Source organism: Canis lupus, chromosome 14 (assembly GCF_011100685.1).
Source record: "Canis lupus familiaris isolate Mischka breed German Shepherd chromosome 14, alternate assembly UU_Cfam_GSD_1.0, whole genome shotgun sequence".
Classification (NCBI taxonomy): domain Eukaryota; kingdom Metazoa; phylum Chordata; class Mammalia; order Carnivora; family Canidae; genus Canis; species Canis lupus.
This window is the reverse complement of record NC_049235.1, coordinates 44,404,404-44,424,915: the sequence shown is the minus strand read 5'-3', so window position 1 is coordinate 44,424,915 and position 20,512 is coordinate 44,404,404. Positions and strand designations below refer to the sequence as shown.

The window sequence follows — 20,512 nt, the reverse complement described above, 5'->3', positions numbered from 1 at the left end:
TAGGATCCAACAGTACATTAAGAAAATTATTCACCATGACCAAGTAGGATTTATCCCTGGGACACAAGGCTGGTTCAACACCCGTAAAACAATCAATGTGATTCATCATATCAGCAAGAGAAAAACCAAGAACCATATGATCCTCTCATTAGATGCAGAGAAAGCATTTGACAAAATACAGCATCCATTCCTGATCAAAACTCTTCAGAGTGTAGGGATAGAGGGAACATTCCTCGACATCTTAAAAGCCATCTATGAAAAGCCCACAGCAAATATCATTCTCAATGGGGAAGCACTGGGAGCCTTTCCCCTAAGATCAGGAACAAGACAGGGATGTCCACTCTCACCACTGCTATTCAACATAGTGCTGGAAGTCCTAGCCTCAGCAATCAGACAACAAAAAGACATTAAAGGCATTCAAATTGGCAAAGAAGAAGTCAAACTCTCCCTCTTCGCCGATGACATGATACTCTACATAGAAAACCCAAAAGTCTCCACCCCAAGATTGCTAGAACTCATACAGCAATTCGGTAGCGTGGCAGGATACAAAATCAATGCCCAGAAGTCAGTGGCATTTCTATACACTAACAATGAGACTGAAGAAAGAGAAATTAAGGAGTCAATTCCATTTACAATTGCACCCAAAAGCATAAGATACCTAGGAATAAACCTCACCAAAGATGTAAAGGATCTATACCCTCAAAACTATAGAACACTTCTGAAAGAAATTGAGGAAGACACAAAGAGATGGAAAAATATTCCATGCTCATGGATTGGCAGAATTAATATTGTGAAAATGTCAATGTTACCCAGGGCAATATACACGTTTAATGCAATCCCTATCAAAATACCATGGACTTTCTTCAGAGAGTTAGAACAAATTATTTTAAGATTTGTGTGGAATCAGAAAAGACCCCGAATAGCCAGGGGAATTTTAAAAAAGAAAACCATATCTGGGGGCATCACAATGCCAGATTTCAGGTTGTATTACAAAGCTGTGGTCATCAAGACAGTGTGGTACTGGCACAAAAACAGACACATAGATCAGTGGAACAGAATAGAGAATCCAGAAGTGGACCCTGAACTTTATGGGCAACTAATATTCGATAAAGGAGGAAAGACTATCCATTGGAAGAAAGACAGTCTCTTCAATAAATGGTGCTGGGAAAATTGGACATCCACATGCAGAAGAATGAAACTAGACCACTCTCTTTCACCATACACAAAGATAAACTCAAAATGGATGAAAGATCTAAATGTGAGACAAGATTCCATCAAAATCCTAGAGAAGAACACAGGCAACACCCTTTTTGAACTCGGCCATAGTAACTTCTTGCAAGATACATCCACGAAGGCAAAAGAAACAAAAGCAAAAATGAACTATTGGGACTTCATCAAGATAAGAAGCTTTTGCACAGCAAAGGATACAGTCAACAAAACTCAAAGACAACCTACAGAATGGGAGAAGATATTTGCAAATGACATATCAGATAAAGGGCTAGTTTCCAAGATCTATAAAGAACTTATTAAACTCAACACCAAAGAAACAAACAATCCAATCATGAAATGGGCAAAAGACATGAACAGAAATCTCACAGAGGAAGACATAGACATGGCCAACATGCATATGAGAAAATGCTCTGCATCACTTGCCATCAGGGAAATACAAATCAAAACTACAATGAGATACCACCTCACACCAGTGAGAATGGGGAAAATTAACAAGGCAGGAAACAACAAATGTTGGAGAGGATGCGGAGAAAAGGGAACCCTCTTACACTGTTGGTGGGAATGTGAACTGGTGCAGCCACTCTGGAAAACTGTGTGGAGGTTCCTCAAACAGTTAAAAATATACCTGCCCTATGACCCAGCAATTGCACTGTTGGGGATTTACCCCAAAGATACAAATGCAATGAAACGCCGGGACACCTGCACCCCGATGTTTCTAGCAGCAATGGCCACGATAGCCAAACTGTGGAAGGAGCCTCGGTGTCCAACGAAAGATGAATGGATAAAGAAGATGTGGTTTATGTATACAATGGAATATTACTCAGCTATTAGAAATGACAAATACCCACCATTTGCTTCAACGTGGATGGAACTGGAGGGTATTATGCTGAGTGAAGTAAGTCAGTCGGAGAAGGACAAACATTATACGTTCTCATTCATTTGGGGAATATAAATAATAGTGAAAGGGAAAAGAAGGGAAGGGGGAAGAAATGTGTGGGAAATATCAGAAAGGGAGACAGAACGTAAAGACTGCTAACTCTGGGAAACGAACTAGGGGTGGTAGAAGGGGAGGAGGGTGGGGGGTGGGAGTGAATGGGTGACGGGCACTGGGTGTTATTCTGTATGTTAGTAAATTGAACACCAATAAAAAAAAAAAAAAAAAAAAAGAGTCTTTGAAAATACTACATTTGAAAGCTGGGCTATAATTCAAAATAAGGGCATAGCCTCAGTGTTGATAGACCAGACCTTCCAACTTTGCTAAAAGAGTAAGTTACATCTTCAGTACTATAACCATATTTTACAAAATCCAAGCTATGGCCTTGGGGTGCTTCTCAATGAAATATTGACTTTTAAAAAGTAGAAGTTTGCCTCTTTGGTAAATACATGCTATAAAAGTCTTGAGGTTCATTTCCTCTATATTTCTGGGTTTTTTTTTAATATTTTGCAAACATCAAATTCATGCAATTCTTTAATATCCTCTGTGTCCGTGGTTGTTTCCCCATTTCTAATTCTCATTTCATGTATTAGTGTTTTTCCCTTTGCTTCTCTATGAAATTGGCTAATCATTTGATTATTTTGTTTTTATTTTATTTGATAATACCTTAAATGAGATTTTCATTTTTACTAATTCATTTGTTCTGCTTGAATTTGTTTTGTTCTTTTGCTAACTCCCTGAGTTGGATGATCCATTCACTTATTTCATTCTGCCTGTTTAGAATTAGAAGAGATAAGGCTAGGAATTTGTCTTTTTCTTATAAATCTCATAGATTCTGATATACAATATGTTCACAATCATTCCTTCCTAAATATTCTGTAATTTTGGTGTAGATTTTTCCTTTACAGAAGAGTTGGTTCAGATAGAGGTGTTTGTTTATATATTTTAACAGTGGTGTGCTCTTTTGCTCTCTAGTTTTATAATTAATTTGTGGCTTATTGAAATTCAAAGAATTTTTTCATTGTTTGGATTTTATTGTGAATTATTTGTCACCTACCATATAATGTTTTGTGCATGTTCATTGCTCTTGAAAAGTAGATTCATCTTCTACTTGCAAGGCATAGAATTCAAAGAATACCATATACGTCTACCTTATGAATTATGTCACTTAGGTATTTTATATATCATTTGAAAAATTGATCTATTGTGGGTTGACAGGTGTTTCTATTTTCTTTTCTATGTAGTGTGAATGTTGATTCTGTATTATTTGGTTCTTGGATATTCATAACTATTAGATCGTCATAATTTATTGTACCCTTTATCATTATAAAGCCTGCTTCTTTGCCTCATCTCATCTAATGCTTTTACCTAGAATTCAAATTTGACTCATTTTAAGAATATGACCCTTGTCTTTGCACAGGCCTTTACCTTTAACCTTTCAGAGACAATTTGGTTTGGATGTGCCCTTTAAACACTGAATATAGTTGAGGTTTTTTTTATGAGGCCATCTAAAATTATTTTCTTTTATTATTTGATATCAGCTGTATTCATATCTATTGAAATTATGGGAATCTTTGATCTTAGATGCCATAGTATTTTATATTATGCCTTCTGTTTTTATAGCTTCTTCGTAAATAGTTCATTATATTGGCTGTGCCATCTGCTTTGTTCTCTATTTCTTCTGATGACTTGGAAGTTTTATATAGTTTTTAGTTCTTCCAGTGGCTAACTTGATGATAAAAATTCTACATCCTTTATTTATTTATCTATTGCCTCCTTGTTATAAAAAGTAGTAAACTTCTGCTTCCTCTCTCCTCTTCTCCAGCATCTAATTTTAGGTGGTTTTATTAACTTGTTTAATTCTTATAGTCTGTCCTTTGTTATTTAAATATAGTTCGATTATTTTATATATCATATTTAAATGATATATTCGTATCCTCATCTACAGCAGAAAGCCAATGTTTATTCATTACCTCCAGACATTATTCCTCATTTCACTTCTATAACATAATTAACTCCTTGTTACTACTTGTTGGGCATATTATTTCTAAATTGTCCTGATTTTTTTTTTTAATTTTTTCATTTATGATAGTCACAGAGAGAGAGAGAGAGGCAGAGACACAGGCAGAGGGAGAAGCAGGCTCCATGCACCGGGAGCCCGACGTGGGACTTGATCCCGGGTCTCCAGGATCGCGCCCTGGGCCAAAGGCAGGCACCAAACTGCTGCGCCACCCAGGGATCCCCCTGTCCTGATTTTTTAAATGAGCATTCTATGGCATGTACTACATGCTGCTTACAAAAGATATGTGCTAAACAAAGTGACCCAGAACAGTAGAAAGCATATCTGGCAAAAGCATAATTTTCTAGTTGTTCTTGTCTTGGTTCTACTCAGTGTTGGTACTTTCTAACATCTACTCAGTGTTGGTTGATCATCCACTGGTTGGCCAACATTGTTCCTCAAGAGATTTCTTCTAGAAGAGCTAATGAAACCACATTTTTGTGTACTTGCCCATTTTTCTACTACTGTTTTACTTGGGCCATAGTTTACTTGGGCCATAGTTTGCTTGGGTAAGACTTTTTTTTTTTTTAATCAAACTTTCTTTCCCTGAGGCCTTTTTAAGATTTCACTCAAGTGTCTTCCACCTGTGAATATTGCCATGGAGAGGTTGGAGACCCTGCTGTAATTATTTTCCTGTCTAGCTGTCTAGGTGACATATCTTTTTGCTTATGTGCCCTAAAGGATTACTACTTTACCTTTGAAGCTTACTGATCTTACTAGGATAAATTTCAGTAATGATTGTTCTGTAATAGCTTTTCTTGGGAACTGGCATGTTCTTTTCTTCTATAGATTCAAGTTACATTGATTAAATCTTTGAATGCTTTTGTTTTCCGTTTGTTCAGTTCTCTTCTATAGGGAAAACAGTTCATATGTTGCTCTCTTTTGTTTTTCTTCCATGTCTATATTTTAACTTTAAATCTTCATTAACTCTTTGATCAGTGGTATTTGTTTGGTCTGCTTTTTACATTCCTGACCTTCATGCCCCTTAATATTGTTTTCATCAAGAACGACTCATTTGTGCTGCTTCCAGGCAATCTTCTTTTATGCATGATTCTGTTTTTCTTTTCCATATCTTTCCTGAGTTCTGCTAGCTCCTGTTTGCCTGAGTCCCTGTTCTTGATAATTTCAGGAGTTTCCTTCTATTCATGACAATGTTTGGTCATCACTGGGTGGCACTGTTTTTTTCTGGTATTTCCTATCCATTATTTATTTATTTTTGTTTCTTCCCTTATTCCCTTTTCTCCCCCTTTTTCACTTGAAATATCTTTTCACAAGTTTTTTTTGTTTGTTTGTTGGTAGTGATGGTAGTGCTCCTTCTTCCTCCTTCATTTTATTATTATTATTATAATTATTATTTACTATCAGTGAATGAAATGTATTGTTTTTAGACTATTTGCAGGAGATATGTGCCCAGGAGGAACCAGAGCAGCAATATTCTAAAATAGCAGAGATTCTTCATGGTTTCTTTTGAGGTTTCTGTGATGTGGGATGTGTTGTGTGTGTGTGTGTGTGTGTGTGTGTGGGTATGTGCGTTAATCTTTATTTCTTCCCAGACAATAGTGGGCAGCAATCTCTGCCATCCATCATCCTCTTGCCATGCCTATGTATTTCCTCATTCAAATTCTCCTTTTCTACAATTCCTAGGGACTAAATAGGGTTCAGGGTTGCTTCTCACACCAGAGAGAACCAGGAGAACTATGTTCTTCAAGTTTTATCTGAGATCTTCAGCCATAGGCTTCTCCTCTGGAGATCTGACCTCTTCCTTATCCGATATGCACAACATTTAGTAGCCATTCCTCATATAGTTTGATTTGAGAGGAGAGATTTTTCCTAGTATTTGTGTTTCTGATTCTTGCTCTCCTGTTTTGAGAGGATAATTTCTGAGAAGAAAGGACACAGATGTCTTTACTATACTATCTTAAATCCAAAATCACAATAATTTTCTTATACTTCATATTTATAACTTTTTCTCCTGGGAAAGAAAACTGTACATTGCTGCAATTTTTTTGTGTGTGATACTTTTGTTACCCTCTCCAATAATATACTTTTTCTTCATTCCACCTGGAAAGACTCACTTGAGACGTCACCTGCCCTTGAACTTACAATATAGAAATAATCTTTGTTTCTCTTATTTGGTTTGTTGCTTACATATGGCTGCTGTAACACACAGAATATATAATAACACACATAAAATGGGAGTTTATTACCCACTCATGTGAAGTACAGGACAAGTGTTTCTTGATTGGCAGGTAGTTTATAATTAGCAGTGATTTTAGACCCAAACTCTACATGGCTTCCATGTTGCTTATCTACATCAAGCCAGCAAAAAAGGGAAGAACATGGACAAGTAGACATAGGAGATTTTATATGCCAGAAGTATGGTAGAGATACATCCCCTTCCTCTTGTTTTATTATCTAGCACTAACAGGCAGAGATCCTGGAAAACGTAGAGTAACTGTATGGACAGAAATAGAAGAGGAAACAGAGGGAAGTTTTATGAACAGCTGACTGCCTCATTGTTCCCCCAGCCTGCCTGTCATAATGTAGCCAAAGGAGCTTGAGTGTTTCTAATCAAATTATCTCTTCATTCATTCAACAAATATGCATTGTGTTTCTTTTGCAGATTGACTAGATGACTTTATTAGTCTTAAACTCCACCATGGGAATGATACTTATTTTTGTGCATTGTCCTAGAAGAAAAAAATGAATTAGTTAAAAAAAATCCTTCATCCTAAGACTTTTGCCCTTTATTTTTTTTTTGGAAAATATTAAGGTCTTCAGTAAAAAGGAAAGGGTATGAATAATTCCACATGGACCAGTAGTTATAGTCATATGATATTTTTGAAATCAAGTTGAATTCAGCTGTAGAAGTACCTCCTTTCATATTACTTTCTGCACATTTTTTTCCAATTCATAAATATGTCTGTCCTCCAAAGGAAATTCAATGACCACTACTTTAAAATAGGCTTTTAATAGTTGAGTCTACTCAGCTTAATTACATCCAAAAAATGTAAACGATGTGTAGATATGGGTATGGATAAATCCATGGGATGTCATTTCATAGCTTATACTTTTTTAATAATAAAATCCAAATTGATGCTTATACCTTAATAGTCAAATGGTTAGTGTTCACCACCTTTTCTTCTAAACCACCCCCATTAAAATGTACCAAAAACTCATCTTGTATCCCTGCTTCATAAGGAATTAAAATGAGTTTTATTTGTCTTAGCTGAGTTATCCTGCTAAACCATCTACACAACAACAGTTTATGTTATACTCTTCCTTCTCTGCATCCTGTCCAAGTAGAAGTAGCTTAGGGGTAAATTATTTTTATCATGCCACTTGAGAGATAGTACAGTCCTTAGCAAGGCATACTCAGAAATAGAAAAGCCATTGTGTCCCATGAGGTGTCTATACAGGACACCTGAACTGAACCACTTCAGGACTGTTCCTAAGACCCTTGGATGACCCCAGCACCTATTGTGACCCCACCATTCATCTTCCTCAGACACCCATTCCTTTTCCTTCCTTTCAGTAGATGTTCTGTATATGGACCAGCATCCCTTCTCTTTCATAACATGCCTTAGAAAGAAAAAGTATTGCGTTTTTAATCCAGATCTAGTTTTTGAATGAAGTTGTTATTACTTTTTATTTACTCTTAATGTATTGTTAATATTTATTCTAATCAGAGTGTATTTGATATAACAAATTCACTAAATGTTTCTCAAATCTTGACTTAGATATTAGAGATACCTAAGATATCTAATATCAGAGAAACAATAATAGTTCTTTTATTTATTTACATATATTTCTCAGTTAATCCTCATCACAACCTGGTGAAATAGAGGGTATTATCTACTTTATAGAACATAAAACTGAAATGTAGAGAGGGAAAATAAGCTTACTATAATCACACAGCTAGGGGGAGAAAGGCCAGATTCAACTCAAATCAGTAACAATTAACCTGAGCAGATTCTATCCTAGTAAAATGAATCAGCACTAATTCACTACTATAAGAAGGGTGCCATCTTCTCCCTTTCCTCTAGGTGTGTGACTAAAGCTTTTGGTTCAGGTTTTCAAAAATCATTTCCCTCATTATTTAGACTTTCCATAGTACCTACTTGTTATAGTGATGCTTTTGGTTAGATTGAGAATATATTGGCCAGAGAATTATTACTGTCTGACTTGAGAAACAAAAGCAATTATTTACTGTTTCTTTTTTGGTCCACTTTTCATTATGGACTGAGCCTGTGCTTAAGACCCTGGAAGCACTTACCTGAGTTGTGTGTAGGTTTAGATAGCAACACTAGGAGAATAAAACCAAAACAGTCCAGTTTGAATTTGTGTCTTGGAGACTGCCCACAACACAGGGGCTTTACTGGCTCATGAAAGGCCACAGATCTACACAACTTGAGAACACATAGGAATCCTGACTGCAGTGTTGGCTCTAGGCCACGGGACGCAATGGCTTTTCTTATTTTCCTCAGGGGACCTATTGCTGCCTGATGAGGCTTTCTATACAACAGCATGTGCCTTTGCAGTTGGATGGACTGATTGGACTCCAGAGGGCTTCAGTTTCTTGGTGCCTTTTATGCAGAGGAGCAGGACCTAGAAGGACTTATTACATAATGTAATTGTAATAATTATAATAAAGACCAGTGGCCTTTGTGGCAGTTGAAGGTGCTAAATAAAATCTGGGCAACTGTACCTACTGATCTTAATTTACTATGACCTCCTGTTTTTCTAGGGTGACAGAGAAGCAGAGCTGGGGCTGCCTTTTTCTCCACTGTGTGACCGAAAGTCGACGATGGTTGCTCAGTCACAAGTGGGTAGGTGTTACAGCCCTTTGGATGGAAAGAATAAACAGAGAGGGATACCTAAAAGTAAGCTCAGATGTTCCCAGTGATTCTTTGGCAGGGAACCTGGCTCCATTTTGCTCTGCTGTGCTCATGGTCGGTTGGATTGATGGAGGTGTTCTCCCCACTCTTTTCCCTGGAATGTGGCTGGTTTGTGGGGAGATTAGAGAGCAATTCTCTGCTGTTTCTATCATTCCCCACCAAGAGCAAAAGGGGCCTCAACTTTACAATGTGATGACAAGAATCAGTGGCAAGAAGCCCATTCTATTTCAGCCTCTCCATTCTGCATGCAATACCGGAAATCTCCTTGGCATTTCTCCTCAATGATACTTCCTCTGGCCCTGTTTCCAGGACAGTCCCATTTCCTAGATAACGCTACTTTCAGGATTGGCTCATTTTAAATGTTTCCTTCTTTTTAGAAACTTTTTAACACTTTTTTTTTTTTTGGTAGAGGTAATTTTGTACTGCTAATTACCATAATATATATGCATTTCGAAAATCCTCAGATATGAGAGAGGTTACCAGTATCACACATAAATTAAATATCATCAGTGCTCTTCATTTGGAAGAGTCTGAAATCATTCAAAAAAGTAAATTCAACAAGGATTTACTGATTTTTTTTCTACTTGTATTTTGAGTACTCATTCATTTTTTTCATGATAATATATTGAGTTTCTGTTAGGTGCAGGGCACTGCTAGGCACTGTAATAGAAGTATGTCGTAAAAAACAAATAAAAATTATATATGGTATCTGCTCCCAAAGACATTGAACTAGTATTAGGTGGTAGGCAAGATGTTAGGAAAACAAAATCTATTTGAGTGTTACAGTGCAAAGATAGAGTTCTGTATATGGTATAATCAGGTACAGAACAGAGTGTGTAGACTGTTAGACTCAGAAAGACTTGTTGGAGGGTGCATTTGAGTTGAGGCTTAAGAAATAAGTGGGCAATATCTAGGCAAATGGTGCTGTAGGTGAGAGGTATGTAATGGGTCGGTGGAAGGGCATTGCAGATAAGAGATCAGCGTATACTAAGCAGAGAAATTTAAAACAGCCTAGTGTGATCAGGGCACTACAAACAACTCCTGGCTGGAGTAGTGGGCAGATGAAGTGAACAACATGTCTAGAGAGAAAATCAGGGTATATCTAAAGAATTGTAAGTAAGATTTAAAAATATGGAAATTGATGCTGCAGAGTAAGAGTCATTAAACTGTAGCCTGTGGGCTAAATCTGGCCTACCACTTGGTCCTGTAAATGGTTTTATTATAACAGAGCTAAGCTCGTTCATTTGCATATTGCTATGGCTACTTTTACACTATAGTGACAGAGTTAAGGAGTTGTCATAGATTTGTCCCACAGAACCTAAAATATTCACTTATCTGGCCCTTTACAGAAAAGTTTGTCAACCACTGTTTTAGGAAGACTTCTCTATTGGATAGCTGGAGGATTTTGAGTAAGCCCAGAGGCAAGGAAATCAGCTAGGTGCCTTCTGCAGGATTACAAGCAAACAATGATGAGTGATAGAACTGAAGGAGGACGGAGACTTTCCAGAAGAGAGGTGGCATGTAATATATTAAGGATTCAGCTGAACACAAAGCTAAGGTGAAGGCAGCAATCCAGATTAAGTGGTCCTGTTTATAAGGGTTGGAGGGAAAGCTGATGAGTTAGTTCTGGTTTGGACATGTTGACTTTAACTTGTACAAAAGCAAAAAAGGTGAAAACTGTCATGAAACACTTCAGTTTCAGCTTGAACTGAAATTATAAAATTGTACCACAATTAACTAAGAATACAAAGCTGGACATCAGTGTTTCTTTATCAGGATACTATGGGTATTTGGGACATTGCTTGTTTTGCCAATTATGTTGTAGGACTTTTAGCAACCTTTATTGCTGGGCATTAAATGCCAGGATCACCCACCTTGGTCATTATGAAAACCAAATAAGCATTTGCACCAAACAAATGCTTGATTTGGTATTTCATTTCCTCCCAACTTTCATGTGGCTGCGTAACGAACTATCACCAATAGTTCCAGATTATATATTTTCTACTAATGTGTTATAGAACACCTGGGTATTTTTTTGAGACATTGATACAATAACTCTAGCCTAACATCAGCTGTCTCCCTGACATGGTGATATCTCTAAGGTACAGTTCCGAATCTGACCCCTCTCCTAATTTCCAACCCTTTTCTTCCAATTCTGTTTGCTCTCTCCCATCTGGACATGTCCTCTGTAGCCCCAGAATCAGCAATCTCTAAGACCAAGCCCATCGTCCTTTCCCCAGCCACATTCTCCCCCATCGACTCTGGGCTCTCTGCTTTGCTGGGGGAAGTCTCTGACAATTCCCACTTAGAGGCAGCACCACCTCCTGCTGTGCTTGCACCTATGCCTCCATGACACCCCCACCTTACAGTGGCACTGGATCCTGCCTTCCTTTAGCTATTGCAACAGCTTCTGAAAGATTTTCCCAGCCTCATCCCCTCCTGCTCTCTCCTTTCTTGCCAGATTAAGTTTCTTGACAAATCAATTTTCCCAAAGAACATTTAAAAAAAAACTGTGAGGCTGCCCAAACATCTCAAGGGACTTCTAATACCCATCGAAGTCCCAACTCCTTGGCCTGACCCTTAGGAGCCTCCCTCCCTGTGCTGATGATGACTTCCTGCCTTCTCAAGCTTTGCCTCTCCAACTCTAAAAAAAATCCTTAAGCCCCAGTTATTCCTCAGACACATCCTGCATTTTCTCTCATCCTCATCACTTTGCTTATTCCATCCCTTCCACCTAGTGTGAAGACACTTAGGGCTCAGCTCAAACATCACAACCTCCATAAAGCTATTCATAGGCCTCTCAGTGGGTGGGAAAATATCCTCCCTCCCTTACCTTCCCAGGGGCCTTCTTTGGTCTTCTCCTTTGGCCCTTGCCATATACTCTAGGGGTCATTTTTCTGTTCAGTTAATCTCTCATAAACTCTTTGAAGGTAGACAGGTTGTGTTCTACATCTTCATCTATATGCATCACCGACCACAGCATTTGTTCCATTGTGGGGGTTGAATATGTGTTTCTTAATCACTTGATTGAGCTAGCTGCTAGAAAATCATAAGAAAGTTATGCAGGAGAAATGGAACTGACTCATGGTATTCAGCTCAAGGAATATGTTAAATGAATAAGACCAACCTACTCACTCCTAATCTGATCTGGAGCTCCTCTGTGGATAAATTTTCAAAAAGAAAAAAGATAAGATTCATTAGTCTCCATTGGAAAATATAGAAAGGCCAGGTAATATGTAGCTCTTCTGAAGTGTTGCTGTCTCTCTTCAGGTTTTATTGATTTCATTGTGGAACCCACCTTCACTGTGCTCACAGACATGACTGAAAAGATTGTGAGTCCCTTAATTGATGAAACCTCCCAAACCGGCGGGATAGGACAGAGGCGTTCAAGGTCAGTGGGGAAACTCGAAGGTTAGAGGTCAGGTTGGCCTGTCCACTAGGACAGAGTGGTTCCTTTGGTAGAGATGGGGGTATTTCCTAATGATGTTTGCCCTATCTCTCTTATAAGAGAGAAGTCTGCCTCTTTCTTTTTCTCAGAGGAATGGAAGGTGTACTGTCTGTGCTCTACAGGCTGGCCTGGAAGGAGGTAGCCATGCTCTACACCATGACTGGTGGGTTTCCAATACTGGTCCTCCACCCCATTCTCTCTTCTGGTGCTTTTGCTCAAGACAGCACCTATCACGACACTTACCTCCTGGGCCCAGACAGTCCTTGCTCCCCATACTACAAAAAGAAAGTACTGCTGATCAGAATTCTCACAAGAAATGAAACTGATTTTCATTTCTAGGTTTAGGGAGAGAATGAAGTGGAGGAAGGGAAAAAAAATCCTGAAAATTTTAAATCACCTTTTGAAACAACTTCATTATATTGAGCATAGATTAGTAGCAGGCTCTGGAGTCAGAATCCACGTTAAAAATCATAGTCCCATTACTTGGTAGCTGTGTCATCTCAGGTGAGTAGCCTCAGTTTCCTCATGTGGGGTATAATATTCCTAGGTTGGAGGGAAGATTAAAGGAATTATTCAGTGTAATAAAGCCCTGAACACAGGGTTGGGCACGGAAGAAGTGCTTGCTACAGTAAAGCTAACCCTTGATTTTTATTAGCGGTACCACTGCTAGTCCTACCACCCCTTTTCCACTTGTCCAGGTAAAACCTAGGGCTTTGTCATATAGGAGAAAGGAGAGAAATAGAATTAGTGGGAAAATAAGAAAGGTGAAGCAAGAGAGGGAGTCAATAGAAGGGAAGGTAAAACAACTGTTAAGACAGTGGGAAAAAAAAAAGACAGTGGGAACCCGGGGATGCTCAAGGTGAATGGGCTCAGGGAGGACTACTCTCACGGAGGACAGAAGCCTTCCACCTGAGTCCCCTGCCCCACAGCCCTGCAAGCACTGGGCTGAAACACAGCCTACTTATCTAGCCAGCCTCAGTTATGGTTGTCAGTGGGTTTGCATTTGTGTGGGTCACAGCGCTAGCCATCTGGAAGTGTGTGATACATTCAAGTTTCCCAGAAGATGATACTTCCTATATTTGCAAAATCACCCATGGTTAAAGCTTGAAGTAATAATATTCATTTTAAAAATGCCTTTTGTAGAAGTCATTTCCCCACAATCTCCGAGGTGTCTGTGCCTTTTCAGCTTCCCCCAGGAACATAAGAAAATCATCTTACTGTGGCCTTGGGGACTCTGGGGACAGAGACACTCCAGTCCAGTGGGAGGTGGAGCTGGAGAGAAAGAGGTACAAGTGGCTGGGTAACCTGGAAAAGTGGTCAGTGTGGAAGCAAGTGGGTGCACTGGGAAGCCAAGTAGAAGCCCAATTTCAAATTAACTAATTTCAGAGTTAAAGACAGAGAATTCATGTGAGGGAATTCTAGTCATTGAATAAGAGGACACCAGTCAACAGGGAAGAAATATGGAGAATATTGATGCTCATGAGGCTGAAATCTTGATTTTTTTTTCTCCTGTTGAAAATACAGAATTTCCCATTTGTCATATATGGAAAATAGGAATTGCAAACTTCAGGACCCGGGAATTTCACAATACAACTTGAGAAGTGTTAACCAATACTTTCTTGGGCTCACTCATTGGCATACATTTTTTTAAACACTGACCTTCCTCTTTGATATGATTTTTTGTCCTCCAGTTTGAACAGCATCAGTTCGGCAGATGCAAAGAGATCGGGTGTCAAGAGCACTGGCTCAGAAGGAAGCGCCCCCATCAACAGTTCTGTCATCCCTGTTGACTACAAGAGTTTTAAAGCCACTTGGACTGAGGTGGTGCACATCAATCGGGAGAGATGGAGGGCCAAGGTGCCCAAAGGTAACATGCCACCGGGGAATCTTCCAGATCTGTCCAAACCCACTTAAAAAAACATACTTAAAGGTATTGCAAATGAAGCACCATCTCAGGGTATCAATTCAAATGGCTAAATATTAGGATCTACCTCAGCACATAATAGAATGAGGCTGACTGCCACGCCCCCACTTAGGCATGACCTTTGTGCTATTTGACTAAAGTCCTTTTTTTTTTTTTTTTTTTTTTTTGTATAAAGATCCTACAGCGGATGGGTGTTGTTATTTCTTGGTTTCTTTGATACCAGCTTATCATTCTCATTTCATGTCATGTGACACAATGATGAGGCTTTCATTACTTCCTTTATCTAAGTAAAGCCTAGCCAATAGCCATCTCTGCCATCACGCTGGGCTAGGAGTTTTCATATCCTTGCGTGCATTTTGATCCTCCTTTCATATTCTCAACTTCTCTTAAGTCCTTGCTTCATCTCAGGAGACTCAGGTCTCCTGAGATGAAGCAAACTTGCAGGTAAAATTCACTGAGGCCAACATCAGAATTCGGATGAGAAAAGTCATGACTCTTGGTATTCTAAATAAAAAAGATTGAAACCCGTGTGCTTCTTGAAAGCTGACATCCATTTGCTCACACATGTATTCGTGTTTCTTGAGCATGTACTGCGTGATCCAAACACACCGTATGCTCATCCTGTAGCCCAGGGAGGAACACATACCTGAGATAAAGGTACAATGGTGTGGTGCCAGATTCCAGGGAGAGACACAAACATCGATGGCTCCAGGAGCTCAGCGAGGGGGTTGATCCCAATGGGATTTGTGGAGGTGAGCGTTCGTCAGCAGTCAGTGTCTGTTAACATCTACCAAGTGCCTCCTGCATGCTGAGAGGACAGAGATGTGTATCAGACATCCCGGTCCTCAAACCTGAGGGTAGGGGGGCATTAGCACAGAGTTTCAAGGAAAGAAGTGAAATGCCAGCCACTGCAGCTTGTTTACAAAATCCTGTCCAAGTGGCTGCTCCTTTCGGTGGGGCAAAAGGTTTATGTGTATGGCACTTTTAAGGCATAATTGGGCCCTTATCATTTCAGGACAGATGTTGGACCCTGAGCTGCAGAGCCAACACCTCTTCCATATCTTAAGTGTAGCCTCTCACAGTCTATTCAGATGCTTTAAACATTTAAATTCTCCCTGCTGGCAGCCCATGCAAGCAGCAATGGCAGCTACTACATCATCTCAAAAGAAGCATGCTCTTATAATCAATTACACTCATTACATTTGAAAATCCAATTCCTGACAACACACAATCTAAAGAGGTACTTCGAAATAATTTGTTTGCCGTTATCTAGTTTACTTAAGTTACCTTCTGAAACTAATCACCGAGGGGAGCATTAGACGGCTGCTTTCCCAGCAGAAAACTGGCACTTCAAGAATGACAGATGAATAAATGCTAATAGTTAACAAAATGTTAGGTATGCCGATTGAGATATGACTAAGCTATTTTGGAAGTATAAAGGGACTTGTCCCTAAATCTGCTGGGGGTGTTTGGGAAGGCATCTTGTAGCCAGGACTTCAAGGATGCCTGAGGTTAGTCCTGCAGGAGGTGTTATATTTTAAAATGGGGAGCGAGGAGAAAGGAAGTGGACAGAGGCACAAAACCTGGGTTATGTACGTTTTGTGGGAGGATGGTTTGAATATCAAAGCACATTTCAGTTAGTGGGGAAATGGAGAATTGAATCCCTGCTTGCACTGTGCTTTTTGGCAGATTCATGCAGATTCTTTGCGAAAATTACCTTCTGAGGATGATAATACACATCACAGAGTTGATGCAAAGAACAGAAATAAATCTGTAAAGCACTGAGAATGGAGCCTGTGTGTGGTTGGTGCCTGATAACTCATAGCTGTTATTTGAAAAAAATTGGAAAAGAAAGTTAGAGGCTTGGATGCAGAGTTAAGAAGATGGTGGTAAAAATACCAACCTATATCTAATACTCTGTAAGAGATTTAGCCGCCCAGTAATGCTGTTGACTAGTTCACTGGTGGTTAAGAGATTCAGTTTACATCTTTTTTTTTTTCCATTGGTGATCAGTTTGTACTAGATTATCCTAAGCTGTTTTGCTCATTCTTCTTTTCTACCAGAAAACCATGATTTCAAGAAAGCCTGACCTGCATGGGGTACTTGAACATATGTTGGTATTAAATTGATTAGAATGAGATCAAAAGTCTTGGTTTTATTAACCAACCTGATACAAAGCTAGCTGGACCAGAACCCATAGTTGTTAGAAAAAATTAAATCAGTATTTCTTAACAGCTCTCAGGGCTGAAAATCATTATTATTCCCAAATAAGATGCATAAGTATAATAATTTGCAAGTCTGATCAATATTGATCAATTTTTGATCAATATTTAATGCCTTATAAACATTTTTTGTTTAGATTATAATGCTGAAATACATACATACATATATATATATACATATATATATATTTCACTTTCACTTTTAATCTTTCCAGCCAGACATTGATGAAATATATAAGTAAAAATTTTCCCCATAAATTGGGATCATAGCATAATATTGTTCTGTATTTTGTTTTACTATTTTTATTTTAAGCATTTTATCTCGATACTGAAAATTCTTGAAAGTATGCTTCAAATGACTACATTGTATGTAGTAGTATTCCTTTATTTCTGCACATTTTGGTTTTCAGTTCTTCATTATTGTATATAACAGGTATAGGTATACAAGGTCATACAAGGTATACAAGGTCAAAAGTCTTTGGGCCAACCTCTGATTATTTATTTAGGATAAATTTCTAGACGTGGAATTCCTCTGTCAAAGTAGATGAAAAACTATAAAGCTCTTGATGTATATTATTAAATTTCTTTCTATAAAGTTGTCTTTTTTTAATGTCTTCCAGTAGAAGTGGAAGGTATTTCATTGTGTTTTTGCCCCCTTCATTTTTCCCATTAGGATGTTTATATTTTTATTATTGATTCATAGTAGCTCATTATATATAAAAGATAGTTAATCTTCAGTTGACAAAATATCTTGCAATTTCTGCCCTATCTAGCTTATCATATGACTTTTAATTTTATGTTCTTTTTTTGGATAAGTATAGTCACCATCTGTCAACATACAACATTATTACAGTATTATTATTTTTAAAGATTTTATTTATTCATGACAGACAGAGAGAGAGAGAGAGAGGCAGAGACACAGGCAGAGGGAAGAAGCTGGCTCCGCGCAGGGAGCCCGATGCGGGACTTGATCCCAGGTCTCCAGGATTACACCCCGGGCCAAAGGAAGCACTAAACTACCGGACCACCAGGGCTGCCCTATTACAGTATTATTGAGTATATTTCCTATACTGTAGTTTTCATCTCTGTGACTTACTTATTTTGTAACTGGAAGTTTGTACCTTCTAATCCTCTTTATCTATTTGCCCATAACCCTACTCACTAGCTAGCTTTGTAAATGGTCTCTTTAAATATATCTTATTTTTCTTTTACCAGAGATCACCTTTACATTTTTATTGACTTATGTGTCAATCAACAAAAATATGAAACGGTATATAATGCCACTTCCTTTGCAAATGCTGAGACATTTATTGTATTTTTATTTATTTCCTCCATAATCACTGTTTTTGTTGAAATACCATGAGATTTTTAATCTAGGTGATTATAAGTAAATTGTTATTTTTTATAATTAACCTTAATATTATTTTTAATATTTGCTTCAAGATTTATTTATTTATTTATTTTAATTTTTATTTATTTATTTATGATAGTCACACACAGAGAGAGAGAGAGAGAGGCAGAGACATGGGCAGAGGAAGAAGCAGGCTCCATGTACCGGGAGCCCGACGTGGGATTCGATCCCAGGTCTCCAGGATCGCGCCCTGGGCCAAAGGCAGGCACCAAACCGCTGCGCCACCCAGGGATCCCCTCAAGTTTTATATCTAGCTTAACAACAGTTATTTTTATTTGACACTAAGAGTTACCAGTTTTATTGCACATCATTTATATATTTTCCTCATTCTTGAGTTTCTTTTTCTTTTTTTTTTTCCATTCTTGAGTTTCTAATACTGATTGAGTTTTGTGGTCAGCTGGAGCACTTCTTGGCTTCCATTTTTAGAAAGATCTTGTGTGAACATCTTCTGAGTCCTTAGATATCTAGAAGTATTTTTGTTATTATTTTCATATATGACTAAGAGTTAACTATTCAAAATTCATATAGTATTTTGGTTGGTTGTTTTTCTGTTAGTATCTCTCCTTTTCTTTCCCTCTAGTTTCCCCCTAAATATGTTATCCTTGGAACAATTATCTATATCCATAGATAATGTAAGTAGGCAATTCAGAAAATTATATCAAGGGATAACTAGTTCAATATCATTTTTAATCAAGAGACTATAAGCCATTATTCAGAAAAGGAAAATGAATGAAGCAAATCAATGTACTTCTCTCAGAATGCATAGACATTCAGTGTGGGATAGAACCAGCTCTCAGGAGGAATGAGATTTATGGATCATGAGGGCTCTACTCTGCTTTTCTCTACCATAACGCATTAGCTTCTTGTTGGGGCCAATTTCATAGTGAGTCAAATCACCACAGATAGTCTGAAATAGGAAGCAGAAGGAATGGAGTTGCACTATGACATTTGCTTTCTGTTAGTCTAGAAGCCGACAAATACCACAGATGCTAAACCTAAGAGCTGAACAGTTAATTCTAAATATGTTATCCTTGGAACAAATTAATTGCATGCTTGCCTACTTTTTCTCTTTGTAGGAAAGATTTCTGTATACTAATAATTTCATCCTGAAAATATACGGGAATCTGAGTACAGTGGCACAAACATACCTCATATTTTTTTTTTCTTATTTATATGTTTGCTTGTTTTTTCCATACCTGTTTTGAGTAATATCACTGTGTACTGATGGCTGGTCACATTAATACCAGATATTTCAAAAAAAATACCAGATATTTCAAAGAATCAAGGAGAGATGGAAGTAGAGTAGTTGAAGAACATTGCAGAGCCACCTGCTGGAACACAGTTGGTGTAGTGAAAGGACTCATACAGTGGGGCAGGCTCACCTAGGGTCTGATTATGATGTCGTAAGAGCTACCATTCATTAATTCAAACATTAATTGCCTATTGCCTGCTATCAGCAGTAGTTCAGCAAAAACAGATTTGTTTTTTAAAATGTACCTCCTCCCAGGTTTTTTTTTTTTTTTTTGCTAGACTTTCCATAGAAAATTGTTCTGACTCAGTTGTCAAATGAATTTTTCTTGCCCAGATAATATTTTATGCTCTTCTGTAACAAACCAGAACTTAATACCTTCAGTTTTTATCAGTTACTTTTGACTTGTGGATATTTTGAATGTTGAAAGTTTGCCACGGCTTCAGTGGGGAGTCTATGAGGGGACCATGAATTAGTTAACCTGATACCTGAGTATGAGTGAAAATGCTCTTCCTCCTCACTTTTCCTCTCTGTGTAGTGAGTACAGCCATCTTTTTACTCACTTGCATTGGTAGTTAAGAAAGCCAACATTTGTCAGATGGCTAAGTCTTCCAGGATAGAATTTGTATACTTTCTGTATTTCACACAGAAAATTACGGTGATGGAAGATGTACAAGTCAGGTTCATTGGCAAATAGGGTGACTCATAACCCCTTGTGCACATTTTATTTTAGTTAACCAATTCTCCATGAGTATCTGCTATGTGTCGGATACTGTACCAAGCTGGAATTGGTACATTACTGGAATCCAGTAATGGAAATGACATTTGACCTCTGTCTTCAGGACACTATGGGAGGATGAAAGAAAGTCTGGGTGAACATTCCAGGGGGCCATTCTGTGACCCTGAAGTCTACTGAGAATGCCATCTCAACATTTGCAAGGGCATTCTCTTACTCTCTAGTTGTACCTTTCTGTAGAAGTCAGAAGACATCTTATATTCTATATGTGCATAGTTATGTTATTTTGTAAAGAAATCTTTCCTTACCTTTTCATTGTAAAGTATAAACACACCCTGTTGGGAAGCAGAATGTCAGGAAATTTTGAATGGCAAACATTTAAAATTTAAATCAGCTCTTGT

At 38.1% G+C, this 20,512-nt stretch overlaps 1 protein-coding gene and 1 long non-coding RNA gene across 10 annotated transcripts in view; one reads left to right on the top strand and one right to left on the bottom strand.

Annotated features, from left to right (window-relative positions):
• The window catches only part of PDE1C (phosphodiesterase 1C), a 488,275-nt gene that overhangs the window by 410,082 nt on the left and 57,681 nt on the right, over positions 1-20,512 (top strand). For all 9 annotated transcript variants that reach the window (XM_038557256.1, XM_038557259.1, XM_038557261.1 and 6 more), the window contains 3 exons: positions 8,971-9,052; positions 12,392-12,512; positions 14,261-14,436. In XM_038557256.1, the coding sequence (XP_038413184.1) occupies positions 8,971-9,052; positions 12,392-12,512; positions 14,261-14,436 (379 nt within the window). The remainder of the gene's footprint in view (positions 1-8,970; positions 9,053-12,391; positions 12,513-14,260; positions 14,437-20,512) is intronic.
• LOC119865954 lies at positions 12,993-19,458 on the bottom strand. The gene is made up of 3 exons (XR_005369684.1): positions 19,323-19,458; positions 15,140-15,301; positions 12,993-13,112 (listed from the first exon to the last, which is right to left on the bottom strand). It is a non-coding gene; the product is annotated as an uncharacterized LOC119865954 (long non-coding RNA).